The sequence below is a fragment of the Citrus clementina genome, unplaced genomic scaffold (genome assembly GCF_000493195.1).
Source record: "Citrus clementina cultivar Clemenules unplaced genomic scaffold, Citrus_clementina_v1.0 scaffold_3, whole genome shotgun sequence".
In the NCBI taxonomy this organism is placed as follows: domain Eukaryota; kingdom Viridiplantae; phylum Streptophyta; class Magnoliopsida; order Sapindales; family Rutaceae; genus Citrus; species Citrus x clementina.
In genome coordinates this window covers 272,064-290,069 of record NW_006262339.1, presented here as the reverse complement: position 1 = coordinate 290,069, position 18,006 = coordinate 272,064, and the positions used below count along the sequence as shown (strand labels likewise).

The 18,006-nt window shown below is 43.8% G+C and overlaps 3 protein-coding genes across 4 annotated transcripts in view; 2 read left to right on the top strand and 1 right to left on the bottom strand.

Moving 5' to 3' along the window:
• The first annotated feature begins 1,239 nt into the window (after positions 1-1,239).
• LOC112100174 lies at positions 1,240-1,950 on the top strand. Its single transcript, XM_024188710.1, has 2 exons — positions 1,240-1,329; positions 1,429-1,950. The coding sequence occupies exons 1-2, from the start codon at positions 1,240-1,242 to the stop codon at positions 1,948-1,950; spliced, it is 612 nt and encodes a 203-aa protein (XP_024044478.1).
• A 6,014-nt stretch (positions 1,951-7,964) lies between these two features.
• On the bottom strand, positions 7,965-9,296 carry LOC112100169. The gene is made up of 3 exons (XM_024188682.1): positions 9,036-9,296; positions 8,743-8,932; positions 7,965-8,350 (listed from the first exon to the last, which is right to left on the bottom strand). Exons 1-3 carry the CDS (start codon positions 9,294-9,296, stop codon positions 7,965-7,967), a joined length of 837 nt encoding a protein of 278 aa, XP_024044450.1.
• A 1,862-nt stretch (positions 9,297-11,158) lies between these two features.
• Positions 11,159-18,006, top strand: part of LOC18047953 — an 8,068-nt gene continuing 1,220 nt past the window's right edge. Inside the window, exons 1-7 of one of the 2 annotated variants that reach the window (XM_024189872.1) lie at positions 11,159-12,536; positions 12,735-13,099; positions 15,277-16,389; positions 16,476-16,634; positions 16,734-17,073; positions 17,196-17,266; positions 17,380-17,502. In XM_024189872.1, coding sequence (XP_024045640.1) covers positions 11,633-12,536; positions 12,735-13,099; positions 15,277-16,389; positions 16,476-16,634; positions 16,734-17,073; positions 17,196-17,266; positions 17,380-17,502 — 3,075 coding nt within the window. In that variant the 5' untranslated portion in view covers positions 11,159-11,632. The remainder of the gene's footprint in view (positions 12,537-12,734; positions 13,100-15,276; positions 16,390-16,475; positions 16,635-16,733; positions 17,074-17,195; positions 17,267-17,379; positions 17,503-18,006) is intronic. The other variant, XM_006439140.2, reaches the window with a different exon arrangement.

Below are 18,006 nucleotides of genomic sequence, written 5' to 3'. Positions count from 1 at the left end.
CTCGGCATGGATCACCTCAGCCAAATAGTACGAGCAAGACACGGGGATAAACATGAGCCAACCAGAGACGAGTACCGACCAGGGTAATATACCGACTAGAGTCATTTACCGAGCCGATATCAATCCCCCAAAAAGCGGGAACACGATTCCACAGAATCACGGTAGTTGCGCTTTTCCCAGAACCGTTGCGGGAGACGCAAGATCCCACGTTTGCCCACAATGAAGCAGTTAAAGTCCTATGAGAGGCTGCCACTACCCGCAAAAGGGGGGAGGAAGGGTAAATGGAAACGTGGGACAGCGGCTATAAAAAGAGAAATCGATGAAGAAGAGGGGACAATAAAAAATTGAGAGAGGAAAAACGCTGCCAAATTGCAATCAGGCCTTTTTCTTACAAATTTCGAATAGATTAGAAACTATCCTTGAATCCAAATTGCACTGTTTTCCCGTAAATACATTGTGCTAACTTAGGCATCGGAGGGTTTACGCCGGCAAAACCACCGGCGTCTCTGATCCATTTTTGGTGAACGCAGGTCTAGTAAGAGAAAGGAGGGCGATTCCAACCCCAGTGGTTCAAGCAACAGTTGATAACACAAACGTTGGTGAAAGAATCTGGTCGGTCAAAAGGCGAGCAGATTTAAGCATCAACATTTTGGCGCCGTCTGTGAGGAGCTGGATAAAAAGCTACCACCGAATTAGTAGTTACCGGAGAAACAGCGAACGATAGACATGAAGGTGTCAAGGAAGGACGCTTCGAGGGAGGATAACGAAGCTGGGGAGACAATCACTCTTCGAGAAATTGCAAATGAAGCCCGGGAGAGGATGATGCAAGATCGATTAGAGCGGATGGAGAAGCAAATGGAGACTCTCGCGACCATACTGCACGAGCTGAGGGACGAGCGGAGAAGGGATTGTGAAACCCCCGTGGGAAGAAATGATGTTGGAGTAGAACCCAGCCTCCGGAGGCGTAGAGTCGAGGAAATCCCTCCGCCGACAGACCAACCTAATGGGGTGTATCCCCACGGAAGCACTGGTCGGGTTTCAGGAGGACGAATAGATGAAGGGAGGGACCAACCTCTCCCTGGACGGGTACTGGAAGTCAATGGCCGAGGGGGCAGTGTTGATAAAGGAGAGCTCAGATAGCGGTTGCGCAATGCCGAGTTAGAACGAGACCAAATAGCTACACGTAATCCTGACCGTGCGGTAGAATTGGAGGGGGAGGTGCGCAGACTGGCGCAGGTGATGGAGGAGATACAGGGCAAGAGAAAGCCCCCGAGCTGGAGGATAATGCTGGATGAAGAATCTCTGTTATCAACCGAGATCATGAGTACAGTAATCCCAAGAGATTTCCGCTTCCCCGACCTCAAATACTCCGGTCGAAGTGACCCGCTGGTGTATATTGAGCGTTTCAACGACATGACGGGGGTGTAGGGGTTGACACCAGCTCAGAGGTGCAGGGTGTTCCCATTGACACTCGAGGGGCGAGCCCGAGAATGGTACCGCAAGCTGCCCCGAGGAGGTATAAAGGGGTACGAGCAGATGTGCCAAGAGTTGGCCGAACAGTTCCGAGGAGCGGTAGCCCCAGAGGACGACATGATGGAACTGATGGGGATGAAACAAGAGGAGCATGAGTCCCTCCGGGATTTTGTAAAGCGATATCACCGGGTCGTGCTAGATTTGAGAGCTTTTAATCACCCACAGGTGTTGAAGGGATTAAAAGAAGGTGTAAAAATCGGCCGATTGTGGTATAACTTAAGAAGCCCCCTAATGCAGAATTATTTGGCGGGGAACGAACAGGCGAGGCGAGATATAGAGATCGAAGAGGAGAAATCGGCAAAGATAAAAGGTGAACAGCTGGAAGAGCTGAGGCGAAGAGAACGGAGAGCCCCAAACGGGAGTGGATCGGGAAAGCGAGCTGGGGAATCCTCAGTTATGGGCGGAATATCAACTTGATCCCGCCCTTACCCCGTAGCTCAGAGACCACAACAGTTCCAACCCAGCCGAGCCCAACCTCCACGCACCTCGTTCCCGGAGCGGCAACGAGAATTCAGGTAGATGGCTGCCCACCCTTATCACAGCAGTCCCAGAGCGTTACATGCAAATGGTTCCAGGGCTGGGCGACCAGATTAGCTAGCGACTATACCAGCCCGAGATGGCATTCAGAATAGCTGAGCAGTTCAGCTGATAGACCAGAGCTTGGCATATAGACAGTACACTCCATTGAAGATCTCTATGGAAGAATTATATGAGAGGATCGAAGGACGGGGTTTGTTGTACCCTCCAGCCCCTATAACAAAACCGGCTCACCGACGGGATAATAGCAGATTTTGTAAATTCCACGACACTCATGGTCACACTATCAGCCAATGTCGTGACCTGAAGATTTAAGTGGAGGATTTAGTGAGGAACCGATACTTGGATGAATATGTAGATGGAATGTCCCCTGTTATTGAATCACAGTACACGCGGGATGAAGGAGTTGAGAGAGGTCTGGAACGTGAACAGCCGATCATCCGTGTGATAGCAGGAGGGCCAACATTGGCCAGGGATTCGAATAGAGCACGGAAGAACTACGGGAGATACGCTATGACTAGTAAAGAAGTGCTTTTCAATTTGCCAGCAGCCAAGAAGGCAAAATTGCGGCAAGTTCCCATAATGTGGGACAGATGACGATGAAAAGGGTATCTTATATCCCCATGAGGATGCACTGGTAATTAAGACAATGGTGGCTGGTACAGAAATTGCGACGAATACTGGTAGACACGGGCAGCTCGGTTGACATCTTGTTTAAGTCGGCCCTAGATGATATGGGAATTGTTGACTTAAAATTGGAACGGACAAATACATCCTTAAAGGGATTTGGAGGGGGACGGCTAACTCCCATGGGGATCATTGAACTTCCAATTACTGTGGGGACAAAGCCGTTTGAAAGAACGATGATGCTGGATTTTATCGTGGTAGAGGAAAGAAGCCCTTATCAGATGATACTATGGAGACCATTCATGAGGATAAGCCAATGCGTTGTATCTACGCATTATCTAGTGCTAAAATACGGAGTAAATAAAGTGGTCGGCGTAGTAAAAGGCGACCAGAGGATGGCAAGGAGTTGTTACGCTACAACGGCCAATGAGACACTACATGTTACTTCTCTAGATAATCGAGGAGAGTCTAAAAAAGGCCGCCAAGAGCCTGTTAAGAAACTGAAAGAAGTTGCGGTAAGCAAAAGCAACCCGAGCAGAGTGGTGAAGATCGGATCAGGATTGGTTGGGGCAGTAAAAGGCGAGTTGGTAAATTGCCTACAGTCTCATGCATATATATTCGCCTGGTCTCACGAGGATATGCTAGGAATTGATCGCGGGGTAGCTTGCCACAAGTTGGCAATCAAGAAGGGGGCGAGGCCGGTGAGACAGAAGAGGAGATGTTTTAACCAAGAAAGGTACGAGGCCATAAACGCCGAGGTGGAGAAGCTGTCGAAAGCAGGGTTTATAAGGGAGGGCAGGTACCCGGAGTAGATTTTCAATGTAGTACTGGTAAATAAGGCCAACGGAAAATGGAGAATGTGTGTGGATTTCACAGATCTTAATAAGGCATGCCTGAAGGACAATTTTTCCCTACCAAAGATAGACCAATTTATTGACTCAACAGCGGGTCACAGTCTGCTCGGTTTCATGGATGCCTTTTTAGGATATAACCAAATACCCATAGATGAGCAGGATGAGAAAAACACCACCTTTATAACAAACATGGGTTTGTTTGCTACAAGGTGATGCCTTTTGGCCTGAAAATTGCAGGAGCTACCTATCAAAGGTTGGTAAACAAGATCTTCAAGCCCCTGATCGGTCATACTATGGAGGTATATGTGGACGATATGATCACAAAGTCCAGAGAACCGAGGGATCACGTGAAACACTTGGAAGAAACCTTTGAATTACTGAGGAAGTATGAAATGAAGCTAAACCCGGAGAAATGTGCTTTTGGGGTCAACTCGGGTAAATTTTTGGGATTCCTAGTGAGCCACCGAGGGATCGAGGCCAACCCGGAGAAAATACGGGCAGTAACAGAAATGAGATCCCCCCGAACAGTTAAGGAGGTGCAGAGCCTTATAGGGAAAGTGGCAACATTGAATCGATTCATCTCGCGGGCCATAGATAAATACCACCCTTTCTTCCAAACCATAAAGAAAGGGAGGAAGATGGAGTGGACATCAGAATGTGAGGAGGCGTTTGGGCAGCTGAAGGAGTATCTGGCCCATGTCCCGTTACTATCAACTCCGAGGGAAGGTGACCAGCTGTTTTTGTACTTGGCAATCTTAAAATGGGCTACCAGCTCAGTGTTAGTTCGAGAAGAAGAAGGGAAGCAACACCCCGTGTATTACACTAGTAAAGCCTTGGTAGACGCAGAAACTAGGTACCAATTGATGGAGAAATGGGCACTGTCGTTAATAACAGCAGCATGGAAACTACGACCATATTTTCAGGCCCACCCGATAATTGTGATGACTAACCAGCCTCTTCGGCAAATGCTCCAAAAACCAGATGCATCAGGGCGGTTAGTAAAGTGGTCGGTGGAACTGAGCGAATTCGACCTATCCTAAAGGCCCCGGGGAGCAATCAAGGCCCAAGCCCTGGCTGATTTTATGGTTAACTGTGTGGAACCAGGGGAAGAGGTCCAAGAGGGACAACCAGCAGAGTAGGAGGATAAAAGGGGGTATGGCTGATAATGGTTGATGGATCACGTGGTGAACATGGATCCGGGGCAGGAGTTATAATACGAAGCCCAGAAAGTGTCGAGGTATCCTATGCTGTAAAGTTTGATTTCCAGCTAACGAACAACCAAGCTGAATATGAGGCCTTCATTACTGGGCTCGGTCTTGCACATGCACTACAGGCAGAAAGAGTAGAAATCCGAGCAGATTCCCAGCTAGTATGTAACCAGCTCAGCAATCAATTCCAAGTAAGGGAAGAGAAATTGGGACTTTATTTGAAGAAGGCGAAGCAAATGTTTGAACTCTTCAATAAGGTAGAGGTGAAGCAGATATCCTGGAATGAAAATTACCGAGCTGATATGTTGGCTAGAATGGCTGCAACGGCAAATCCGAAATTACCTAAGTCGGTCCCACTAGAAGTACGGACCTTGCCCAGTATAGGGGAGGAAGTAAAAGTGATGAGAGTAAGCACTGGAGAATCCTAGATGGACCTGATTCGTGCATATGTCCGCGATAGAGTTTTACCGGAGGACAAAAGGCAAGCAAGAAAATTAAAATGCCGAGCAGCGAGGTACACGTTACTAGACGAAGTGCTGTACCGCCGAGCGTTCACCTTGCCCCTTTTAAGGTGTTTAGATGAGGAGGAGGCAGATTATGTACTGAGGGAGATTCATGAAGGAATATGCGGCAATCACTTGGGAGCAAGAACTTTAGCCTTCAAGGCACTCCGCCAGGGATACTTCTGGCCGACCATGCACCAGGATGTGAAAAGAATGGCAAGGAACTGTAAAACCTGCCAAAGCTTCTCTGAGATTCCTGCACAAACCCCAAAAAAACTGACCACTATGGCATCCCCGTGGCCTTTCGCTCAATGGGGAATCGACTTGATTGGTCCGTTACCTAAAGGCCGAGGAGCAGCGACACATGCAATTGTGGTAATAGATTACTTCACAAAGTGGGTAGAAGTGGGAGTCCTCAGCCAAATCACGGAGAGAAAGACAACAGATTTTATTTGGAAGAATATCATCTGCAGATACGGGATCCCCTATGCCATCATTACAGACAATGGGAGGCAGTTTGACAACAGCAACTTTAGGGAATTTTACCGAAATTTGGGGGTGGACCTGAAGTTTTGCACCCCCGCACACTCCCAGGCAAACGGACAAGTCGAAGCAGCTAACAAAGTGATAAAAAAGCTCTTGAAAACTAGATTGGGAGAGAAGAAGGGAGCTTGGGTTGACGAACTACCAGGAGTATTATGGGCCTACCAGACTACTCATAAAACCGCCACAGGGGAAACCCCGTTCGCTTTAACTTTTGGTCATGAGGCGGTAGTTCCAGCAAAAATTGGAGTGGGGACACATCAAACAGAATATTTCGCTGAGGAGCAAAACGACGAGCAGATCTGCTTAAGCCTGGACCTGCTTGAGGAGAAAATGGAAGGGGCCTCGCAGAAAGTACCCAGTGTCAGCAAAGGGTCATGCGTTATTACAACAAGAATGTGCGCGTGAGGCAGTTCCAAGCAGGAGATTGGGTACTTAGGAATGTGAACCAAAACACCAGGGATCCCAACCATGGCGCTCTTGGCCCGAAATGGGAAGGCCCTTACAGGGTGATACGGGCCACTGGACCAGGAGCTTATAAGTTAGCGTACCAAGATGGACGAGACGTGAAGAGGTTGTGGAACGCTGAGCACTTGAAGAAGTATTTCAAGTAAGCAAAGTGCTATACTAAATCCTCATTTTGATAAGTTATTTCTGTTAACTGCATGATGGCTTGTTGCGCATATATATATCCTGTATTTTTGTAATACATTCAAAGTTCAAATAAAGATGAATTCAGCATGAAATCCCCCTGCTAGCGAGGTTAATAAGAATTTTACTAAGGCAAGTAAGTGTCTGTTTCTGCTCGGTCAACGCAAAACTAGCAGCTAATTTTACGAGAATTTTACTAAGGTAAGTAAGTGCCTGTTTCTTCTCGGTTAACGCAAAACCAGCAGCTAATTTTACGAGAATTTTACTAAGGCAAGTAAGTGCCTGTTTCTGCTCGGTCAACGAAAGACCAGCAGCTAATTTTACGAAAATTTTACTAAGGCAAGTAAGTGCTTGTTTCTGCTCAGTCAACGAAAAACCAGCAGCTAATTTTACGTGAATTTTACTAAGGCAAGTAAGTGCCTGTTTCTGCTCGGTCAAAGAAAGACCAGCAGTTAATTTTACGAGAATTGTACTAAGGAAAGTAAGTGTCTGTTTCTGCTCGGTCAACGAAAGACCAGCAGCTAATTTTACGGGAATTACTAAGGCAAGTAAAGGTCTACTCCTGCTCGGTCCACTAAGGAACCAGCAGGCAAAACCAGATAAGTTGTCTATTTATTTTGCAGAAACAACCTATGAGCAAAAACAAGACAAGAAAGCCAATAGAGAGCATCTAAAAATTTATAAATGTTCAATTGTTTACAAAACAAAGGCGAGTTTATACAAAAAATGGACTTAAAGATTAGGAAAGTCAACGGCTCCAGCAGCTTGAGGATCATCAGCTTCAGGAGGTGGGAGATCAGCAATACCGGGAGGAGGAGGCATGGACCCTTGACCCACTTCGAAAGCACGTCCCCCAGCTTCCCCCTCTTGCACCCCATCCAAGGGAGCCTCCACCTGCTCCTGTTCACCCTGCTCCTTTTCTCCCTGGCCGGCCCCAGCCATATATCTCTCCACCCCAGCCTCCAGTTTGCTCATGTCGAGCTCGGGGTATTCTTCCTTAAGTACAGACATGGTGCACTTATAGCTGAAAGCAACCCCGGAGTCATACTCAGCATCTAGCCGATCATCCACATCAGCGGATTTGCCTTTCTCCTCAGCCAACTGTTCACTTAGGGATTTGATCTCTCCCTCAAGGGCGGTCCTCAGAGTATCTCTTTCACTTTGAGTAGCCTGAAGATTGGACTTCAGGTCACCCAACTCACCCTCAAGCTTGGAGGAAGTGGACTCAGCAACCGCAACTTTCTCCTCCAGCTCCGTAAGCTGCTTGTTCAGCTCGGCCAGCTTCTCCTTGGAGCGATCAGCAGATTCAACTTTCTTCCTCAACTCCTGATTGTCAGCTTGAAGTTTCCTCTCATGGCGGGCGGATCCAGTCTTGTAACACGAAACCATGATGGCCAGCCTGAAGGAGACCCTTTGAACAGAAGCAGCTAACTCGAAGAGGTTCATACTCTCGATGTCCTTCACTATCTTGGGCCCCACCGATTTTTTATAATCTTTCTAATACGGGCTCAGGTAGTCACCTTGATCCTGAGATGGAAGAGGAGAAGATCGGTCCCCAGATTGCAAGCTGACCTCAGGACTCTTGTCGGAAGTTTTCTCCCCACCACTCTTACGTGGGGGGGAGGGGGCAAAGTAGGAACAAGAGCCTTGGAAGAACCGGCGCTGGCTTTCTTTGGAGGAGGAGGAAGGTTGCTGGAGCTGCTTGGAACCCGACCACGCTTTCTGCTCATCGCGCTGAGGATCTTGTTATCCATTCCAGCAGCAATATCTACCAAGCCCGAACCGACCAAGTTTGTTAGCGACAGGAGGTCCTGGCAAGTAGACGCGTTCACCAGAACAGTTTCCACCTGAAGCAAAGGTCGGTCTTCAAGATCCTTAATAAAACCCCACGATTCTGAAAAAACAAATAAGGTTAAAGAACCCAATAAGTGGCAATTGGAGATAAAACATAGGCGAAAAATGAACGACCTGGGGTGACAAAATGCATTGGAAGGTAAATATCACCACCCAACGAATGGGCCGCTGGACACCAATTTCTTCCAGCAAAGAAGAATTTGTTCTTCTAATTTTTGCATGAGGAGGGGAAGCCGGTGATTGGCTTCCTCTTCGCAGAGCTCGACATAAAATAATACCATCCTGCTTCTTTTGGGCTACTCCTCAACTGGTATAAATGCTTCACTTCAACAAGGGAGGGCTCCTCTGATCCACACCTCTCCCATGATACAAACATCGCCGAGAGAACCCTCCACCCATTTGGGTGTAGCTGACCTGGGGCCAGGTGCATACCGCCCAGTATCCTGGCAAAATAACTTTGAAGGGGCAGCCGAGCTCCTAATTTGAAACTTTCCAGGTGCATCGTCACAGACCCTTTCGGAGGCCGACTAGGGACATCATATTTTCCAGGAACTACCAGGAGAACCTCATTGGGAATGTTGTAGAGGAAGCTTAAATAGATCAGTGGGGGTGGTGGCACAAGCTGTGAAATCAATAGGGTAAGAATCCGCCTCTACTCTATGGCCAAGATTCATTTTCTTAGCAGATCTGCTCGGTCCAGAACTGCTCCCCTCACCATCACTAACTCCTTCAGGGACCCCAACCCCACCAAAGCTATGGTTCTCACCAGAGCCCGACACAGGTCCACCTCTATTCCCTACAAGCTCTAGTTCGGGGGAGGGAGAAACAGCCAAGGGGCGTGGGTACTCAAGGGTATCCCTACCATGGGAGGGCCTTACACTACTAGAGGGACGTAAAAAATCAGTGGGTATCGACAAGTTAAGGACTGAATCCCCTGTTTCTTCGTCACTCTCATCGGCAATCAATTTCCTTCTCCGATTTGACATATCGGAACCCCAAAAGGAAACCAAAATAAATCTAAGTATACGAATACAAAAAGGGGCAACACAGAACCCAAGCAACAACAACCAAAGAAGAAGTTAAAGGTTGTACCTGGAATAGACTGGCACTGATAACGTCGCTGTGATGGAGGAAAGACCCTGCAAACGGAAGTCCCAGACGCGGAGAGTATGAACGAAGTTCGTAGGAGTTGTCTCACAACAGAGAAAGCGAATAGAACAAAACGACGATGATTTAAGTTTAGGGATTTGAAACGAAAAAGGAAATAAAAGCATTTAAGTGATGAGGATGCCAGCTCACTCACCGGATATCGAGGACAGATAGCCCGTCGTTTCAAATTTCAAATACGAAAAGTTTGGAGATGCCACGTCACTAACCGTTACAAGAGGCCAGAGTAGGCGTAAGCCCAGATAGGCAATGGACATGCTCATTTAGGCCCACGCTCAGGTCGGAATTTCCCAGAAGGAAAGTGGTACCTCAGGTCTATCCCGGTAAACAGAAGACCAGATGAAAAGCTCCCTGGGTTGGTAAGATTTGACTATCAGTTTCTACTCTTAACTCATTTCACTAAGACCAGAAACTGGGGGACTGGTGTTAAGTAAATAAAAGCACAAGGTCGGCCATGCTATTAATTCTGCCCCGGCATGGATCACCTCAACCAAATAGTATGAGCAGGACACGGGGATAAACATGAGCCAACCAGAGACGAGTACCGACCAGGGTAATATACCGACCAGAGTCATATACCGAGCCGATATCAATCCCCCAAAAGCGGGAACACGATTCCACATAATCACGGTAGTTGCGCTTTTTCCAAAACCGTTGCGGGAGATGCGAAATCCCACGTTTGCCCACAATGAAGCAGTTAAAGTCCCATGAGAGGCTGCCACTACCCGTAAAAGGGGGGAGGAATGGTAAATGGAAACGTGGGACAGCGGCTATAAAAGAAGGAGAAATCGATGAAGAATAGGGGACAATAAAAAATTGAGAGAGGAAAAACGCTGCCAAATTACAATCAAGCATTTTTCTTACAAATTTCGAATAGATTAGAAACCATCCTTGAATCCAAATTGCATTGTTTTCCCGTAAATATCTTGTGCTAACTTAGACATCGGAGGGTTTACGCCGGCAAAACTACCGGCGTCTCTGATCCGTTTTTGGTGAACGCAGGTCTAGTAAGAGAAAGGAGGGCGATTCCAACCCTAGTGGTTCAAGCAACAGTTGATAACACAAACGTTGGTGAAAGAATCTGGTCGGTCAAAAGACGAGCAGATTTAAGCATCAACAACAACAACAACAATAATAATAATAATAATAAATGAATATTTGGATGAATGGAAGATAATTTCTCTAAATAAATATGGATAAAACATTAAACCTAAAAAAAAAAAATTTGCAGACATGTATGTTCAATTTATCTTATTTTTGTTATTGTTACAGTTATGATGGGTAGTTGGTAGTTTCAACCAAAATTTTAGAGGAAAATAATTTTTTTTTGATAACTTGTTAATCTTAATCCCCATTTTCAGATTTTTGGATTTCTCATAACTTGGAACAAAAATATCATTTGATTCGTCAATCAAGAACACATGTAGTTAAAAAGAAAAATCCTAAACTAAAATAAGATAACTCCAACAATTCAATTGTTGAATCACTTGAATTATAAAAGAGAGTCTCGATTGGTTGTAAAAATATTAGTAAAATTCTGGTCGTAATATATTAGTATATAAAAAAACTCATAATTGAATTTGTATTTTTTGAAATTTAACAAAAATCGAATTAAAAAAAGGGGGAAACCACTTTTCTTTTTTAGTCATAAAACTGGCCCATGGATCATTTTTCACAGCCCAGCAACCCGATACGGTAGTCGAATAGCTGCGTTATGTCGGATCCAGCCACGAAAGCGTGAATCAATCAATCAAAGCAGACACGGACGACAAACAATTGTGCAAACCGAATACGCTTTCAGTTCCGCTCAGAGCCAAAGCCATTTGTAAGCAAAAAGCTGAAGCCATTGACGGATGCGCATTTAGAGGTCCATTCGCCAGGTATTAATATTTTGAAACTCAATTAGGTCTAAATCCTTCGGCTGGCTAGAAGATCGCCAGGTATTAATATTTTGGATCTGAATTAGGTCTAAATCCTTCGTCTGGCAAGAAGTAGACATGGTGATTGTAAAATTGGCGCAGTACGATGTGAATTAGGTTTAATTTAAGAATCATAGATTTTAAGTTTTGTTAATATTTTCGTTTTGTTTTTTTTTTATTTTAATTGTTTTTTTAAGAGTGAAGAATTAGGGGTTTAGAAAGTAGGGTAGATAGAGATGAGGGGGAGGTCCCACCGGTTTCAGAGCGTAGACCCACACGATGACTGGGTCGACGGCTCATGGACGGTGGATTGTGTGTGTGGGGTCACCTTTGATGATGGTGAAGAGATGGTGAATTGCGACGAGTGTGGCGTGTGGGTGCACACACGCTGCTCTAAGTATGTTAAAGGTGAGGAATTATTTGCATGTGATAAGTGCAAGAGTAAGAATAATAGGAATGGTAATCATAATGAAAGTGAAGAGACTGAGGTTGCACAATTGTTAGTTGAGTTGCCAACTAAAACTGTGAGATTGGAGAGTTCTTATAGTGGGCCGGCAAGGAAGCCAGTCAGTCTTTGGACCAATATACCAATGGAAAATAGGGTGCATGTGCAAGGGATTCCGGGTGGAGATCCTGGGTTGTTTAATGGCTTGCAATCGGTTTTTACACCAGAGTTGTGGAAGTGCACAGGGTATGTGCCGAAAAAGTTTAACTTTCAATATAAGGAGTTTCCTTGTTGGGAGAAGGATGGCGGTGATAAAAAGGAAGAAGAAAATGACAATGACAAGGAGAATCCAGTTGATAAAGGGGCAGGTGTGTTGTTTTCTTTGTCGAAGGATAGTGTGCTGGGAACCCCTGTGGCAACTTTGGTTGGGATGAGAGGAAGAGATGAGGAAGGTGGGTTCGAGAGGAAGTTGTATTCAAAAGAGATGAAGAAATGGGACAGCGATGGCACAGATAGGCGCTCACTGAATGGCATGAAGAAAGAGAGGAGTTTGCTTAGGCCTGTTGTTATTCATTCAGGGAACAGGAAGAAAGAAGAATTTGGGATGTCCAAAGATCGGAGTGGAAAGAAGAAAGCTAGAGCTTCTGAGATGGAGGCTGATGAAAGGAAGAAAGGTTTACTTGCTTCTAGAACAGGTGATACTATACTCTTTGATGTTATATGAATTCTTTGTGTATGCGCACAGCATTTGCACATGATTTTTCTTTGTCATGCAAAGTGTTTTCTTTACTCTAGTGAGTAGTGGCTATCTTTTACTCATACGGACAAATGTGAAAGGCAAGTCACATCTTGCTGTGGCTGACATTCGTTTTTTGCTTCATTCGTATTACTAGTGTTTAGACCCTCCAGTGATGCAAAACAATTGGAATTTTATGAAGACAGAGGTCCTAAGTCTTCCAAGACTGGCATTCAGAATCTGAAGAATAAGAATTTGCCAGAGGATGTGCACTGGGAATCTATATCAAATTGTTATCTTTCAGTGGACAATGGTGTTGACAAACACAAGAATGACTTAGCTGCTAATGAGCACCCTTTGGATGCCTTTTCTACTGACACCTCTAGACCTAACTTTGCAAATGTAGATGGACTGGAGCAAGTAATGGCTGGCCATCACATTAAGGGTTCACCAAAGATTGATGATGTTTCTGGGTCAATATCAGAACACAATGATGCCAGAAACATTTCTGTAAAACAAGAGGTTTGCTTCCCTGAATTTCACCTTATTGCTTGTGGCAGACAAAATTTTGAATTTTGCAGTTTAAATGACTTTTTTTACTGACTCCCATATATGTTTCATAGCTAATTGAGGCAGCTTGATCACTTTTATAGTATCTGGAATCTAAAAATTGATGTTTGGTATTTTATGCAAATTTTCTTTTTAATATTTCATGTTTTTTTTTTTCCTTTTTTAAAAAAAGTTGTCTTTGGTAGCTCCATTGCACGATCTTTTCTCATTTCCCTTTGGGCCTCCTCCAGTAGTTAGTTTGATTTAGGAAACTAGATGGGGTCTAAAAGTTGTGTTGTTTGCCAGCTGAATTTCAAGCTGGGATACATTACTATATCCAAAAGTTGGAAACCTGGAGAGTGTGCTGGATGTTGGACCATAAAACAAAACAATACATAAGTTATTGACAATCTCAGTCTTTTTGGGTGGTTTTTCAAGCACAAGAGGGTTCTATGTAGGGCTGGGCATTGAGTTCAGTTTGGCCAACCGAACTGAACCTATAATTTTCTATTCGGTTTGGTTTGGTTCTGTTATAATAAGCCACTGGGTTTCAGTTTTCATAAACCAAATGGTTTTCGATTGGTTTGGTTCATACCAAACCGAACTAGAAAACCGCTTGGTCTTTTAACTTCTAAAATAAATAAAATCAGAAAATATATAATTGAAAATCTTGAGCCCTACTCTAGCCCTTAATTTACGACTCTCACAGTCTCACTCTTAGTACACAAACAAAAATTTTTTTTTTTTTTTATGTTCAACACAAGTGTATAACTAAGTATATCAGCCCACAAGAAAACCACAATAAAGCCCACAGTAAATCACAATAAAGCCCAACATCAAATATCACAATAATTGAACTCGCACATCCACCTGGGAGACTCGAACTCTTCATCTTAAGGTTAGGGGGAACACATACAAAAGCTGCACAAACCAACCCTAGAAATTCGCAGTTGCTTCTTGCCTGCGTCTCTTTGATTCCATCGACACTTCCCTTCCTCTTATTGCTGCCTTTCTTCTTGAGCCTTCACTGCTTGCCTGCCATCTTCTACTTCTGCTGCTGCTTGCCTGCTGCCGCCGCCGCTTTCGATCACTGCTGTCGATAGCTTGCTGCCTCTGTCACCTGCCCGTGGCTTTCTGCTTCCTTCACCTTGAGTGAAATTTTTTGTTTTGCCTATTAATTCTTTTTTGCTTTAATTATTTCTTTTTGTTCAATTCTTTTTAGCATTCTGTTTTGCCTATTAATTTTTTGGAATGGATTCTTTGGCTCTCAAGCATCTGACCTTAGTTTTTGTTCAATAGGTACCACTGTCCACCGAGATTAAGAAAGCACATATCATAATTGGATTTTTTTTCGGTGAAAATTTTGCATTTTAGTTCCTTTTTTCCCATTTTAATCCATTATTTATTTTTTGTTCTTCCTTTTAGTCCAAACAAAACAAAACCTTCAAAACTAACTGATTCGGTTTGGTTTGAATATTTGGTTTGTATTCAATTTGAAGTTTCCCAAACTGATTGGTTTTGGTTTGGTTGGTTTGGTTTTTTCCCAAAAACCAATCCAAACTGTACAGTTCCCAGAGCTAGTTCCATGTCTTATATTTGGGAACTCAGATAGGTTAAATTGATAAACAGTCAACCCAACAGGATGAGTGAAGAAACCATATCTTCCACATGGCTAATGATAGACAGTAATTACTAATTGGGCTGAAAATTAATTTTATTAAAATTCCTTGACACAGAGAATACCAATCCAAAATGATTCTAATACTTCAATTCTTTAGGCATCTAACTAAAATGTGTTCTGTTACTAGTTTGCTTCTTTTCAGTTTGGTCCTTCAGCCTGTTAAGATCTGCTTTATTAGTCTTTAACAGTACACTTCTGTTTTAATATCTGATGTGCATTGAAATCTTGTTTGTGTCAACAATTTGCTGATCTCCTGAAATTATTACTATTTCAGCTTCTGATTTGGGGCACAAGATAGACAAGATATATGCCCTCTATTAATTTTGTCAAGTTTTTTGTGTGCTTTGGGTAATGATAGTGTACTTGGTTTTAATGGTAATATTCGGCTGTCATTTTTACATCTGGTTTCCATATGTGCTTTAGAATTTCACCTATTGCATGGGAATGATTTTTCTTACTCTTATCATAGGAAGAGAATTTTGCTATTGATAAAATGCATGATAGTATGAAAACTCCTGTTCAAAGTGTTGGGAAGCTTCTTGTTGAAGATGTGGCTAGTATTGCACCGGAAACTCTGGACAATCATATTCCTAAAAACTCAGTACTCTCTAATGTTGAAGTGAAATCGGAAGTGGATAATGAAAATTGTAGGGGTAACTTGAATGTTCAGTCCTGTCCTGGTGATCTGAAAGTACAAAGTAAATATGACGATGAGGTTTCCGAAATCTCTAAACAGAATAATTTAATGGCAAGCAATTTGCAATCAACTGATCATAAGGCACAGGATGCTAAGAGAACTTCAGAGGCTGCCACTGAGTGCCACTCAGTTAACGTTCATGAAGTAAGTGGTGACCCTTGTCTGATCAAACGAGAACAGGAGAGCTCAGATGGTTCTGCAGAAGTGCAAAAAAGTTCTGAATTTAGACAGTCAGTGATTGCTGAAGACCATTCAAAAGCAGAAGCAACTAGCTTAAACTTTCCAGCACTAGCCAGTCAGGATAAGTCGGTTGTATGTGTAGGAAGATCATCTTCGTCTCCATCTAATACTTTGGACTCCAAATCATCTGCTTCTGAGAACTTGAAACCTGCAGATGCTGAGAACTCTTATCGTTGCAGTAAGCAAAGAGTGATGTCTGATGGTAATGTTAGCATTAAGAAAGATCATGATATAAACAACATAGTAAGGGATGAAGAAAGCCATGACATGTTGAGGAAAACAGTAAGAGAGCATTCAAAGGCTTCTGTCAACTCTGTATCGAAAACGTTACACACCAGCAGAATTTCGCATACCACTGTTTCAAAGCGCAGCACGCCTGATGGAAAAGATTCTGTGTCTTTCTTATCTTCTAAACTATCATCAGTGCAGAATGTTGCTGTTGCCTCGGGCTCCAGTGAGCCTGCTGGATCATTGCAGAGTCGGTGTTCTTTGCATGCACAAAATAAGATGTCAACTTCAAGTGTACCGCTTAAAGGTGAAAAGTTAAATCAGTCAATTTTCCAGCCACCACCTAAGGTGAATCATGCACCACTGATGCATCCTGCAGCAGTCTCCAATTCTCCTGCTACTCTAAGCGATGAAGAGGTCAGAGTGGAAGTGCCATTTGTTTAAACTAGTTACTTTCTTCAAAGATTCTTACCTTTGAAATTTTCTCCTGTTATTTTTGTCAGCTTGCTCTGCTTTTGCATCAAGAACTTAATAGTTCTCCTAGAGTTCCTCGTGTACCGCGTGTGCGTCACACTGGTAGCTTGCCTCAGTTGTCCTCTCCAACTGCAACAAGCATCCTAATAAAGCGTACATCCAGTTCTGGAGGAAAGGATCACAGCTTGGTACACACTTTTACTCCAAGATGAATGGTGATCGTGCCTTCCCCCTTTCTTAGTGTGGGCAGCCCTGCTAACTAACCTTGCAATTGGTCTGTATTATAGGTCTCTAGAAGAAAGAACAAAGATGCATCCAGAGATGGGTTCCGTTCTCACGAGCTTGATGGTGAATCTAGAAAGACAGACAGAGTGTCATCACCAGATTTGAGGAGACAAGATGTAGGGTATGCAGTGGATGCTTACACAAGGAGGGAGAATAATGGATCACCAACAGCAGTACATTCTGTGAGGAAGAATATTCCTTCCTCTACCATGACTGCAAATAGTGGTCCATCTTCTTCCACTGAGGTCAACGATCATGTGTCGTCTGTACGTAATTCGCCAAGGAATATCTCCGATGATGATACAGGCACAAATAGGGGTCCTGTTCATCGTACATTACCCGGTAGAAACCTTTTACAATTTTTCTTCGGGTTCTTGATTAATTTTAGCAGAACCTTTGTCATTACTAATTGTTTTAGTTGTTATGACAATATACTTGCCCTTTTCCCCTTGCTTTTTATGTAGGCTTGATCAATGAGATCATGAGCAAAGGACGACGAATGACTTATGAGGAACTTTGTAATGCTGTGCTGCCAGTATGTTTGCTGTAACTGTTTTCTGTATATATATTCCCTAGTCTTTGGAAAGAACTCATATTCTCTCTCTTATTTTCTTTAATTATCTTTTCTTTTCCCCGTTTTCTTGGCAGCACTGGCCCCACCTGAGGAAGCATAATGGAGAGAGGTATGCATATTCAAGTCATTCACAGGCTGTTCTTGATTGCCTGCGGAACAGACATGAATGGTCTCGGTTGGTTGATCGTGGTCCAAAGGTATTGATGAATTATTGTTGGCAGTTATTTGATGATTTTACCTGCATGTCTCTTTTAGGGATGTGAATGATTCTAAATTGCCGACTGAAGTCTCTGTATAATTCAATTGGGAAACACTGCTGCATGGTACCAACTACTAAACACATTTAATTGGAATTTAACTGTATTGCATCCTGCTGAAAAGGGGCAAAAAAATAGTTTGACATAAGACAATTGAAGCCTAATCAGCTGACCTGAATTATTCTAACCCTTCCACCCCCCCCCCCCCCTCCCCCCCCCCCCCAAAAAAAAAAAAAAAACCCCCCCCCCCTCCCCCCCAAATGGTTCTCTTTTAATCTTTCTCCACTTCGATACCAGCTGGTCTTGATATATTTTTCCACATCAAGACTCTATCTTACTCAGACATTCTTCCTTTTTCCATCGAGGGGTAGACCAATAACTCAAACCGCTCATTGACCAGGCTGATTGTCATGTAATCAAATTCTCTCAGGGATTCGTCAACAT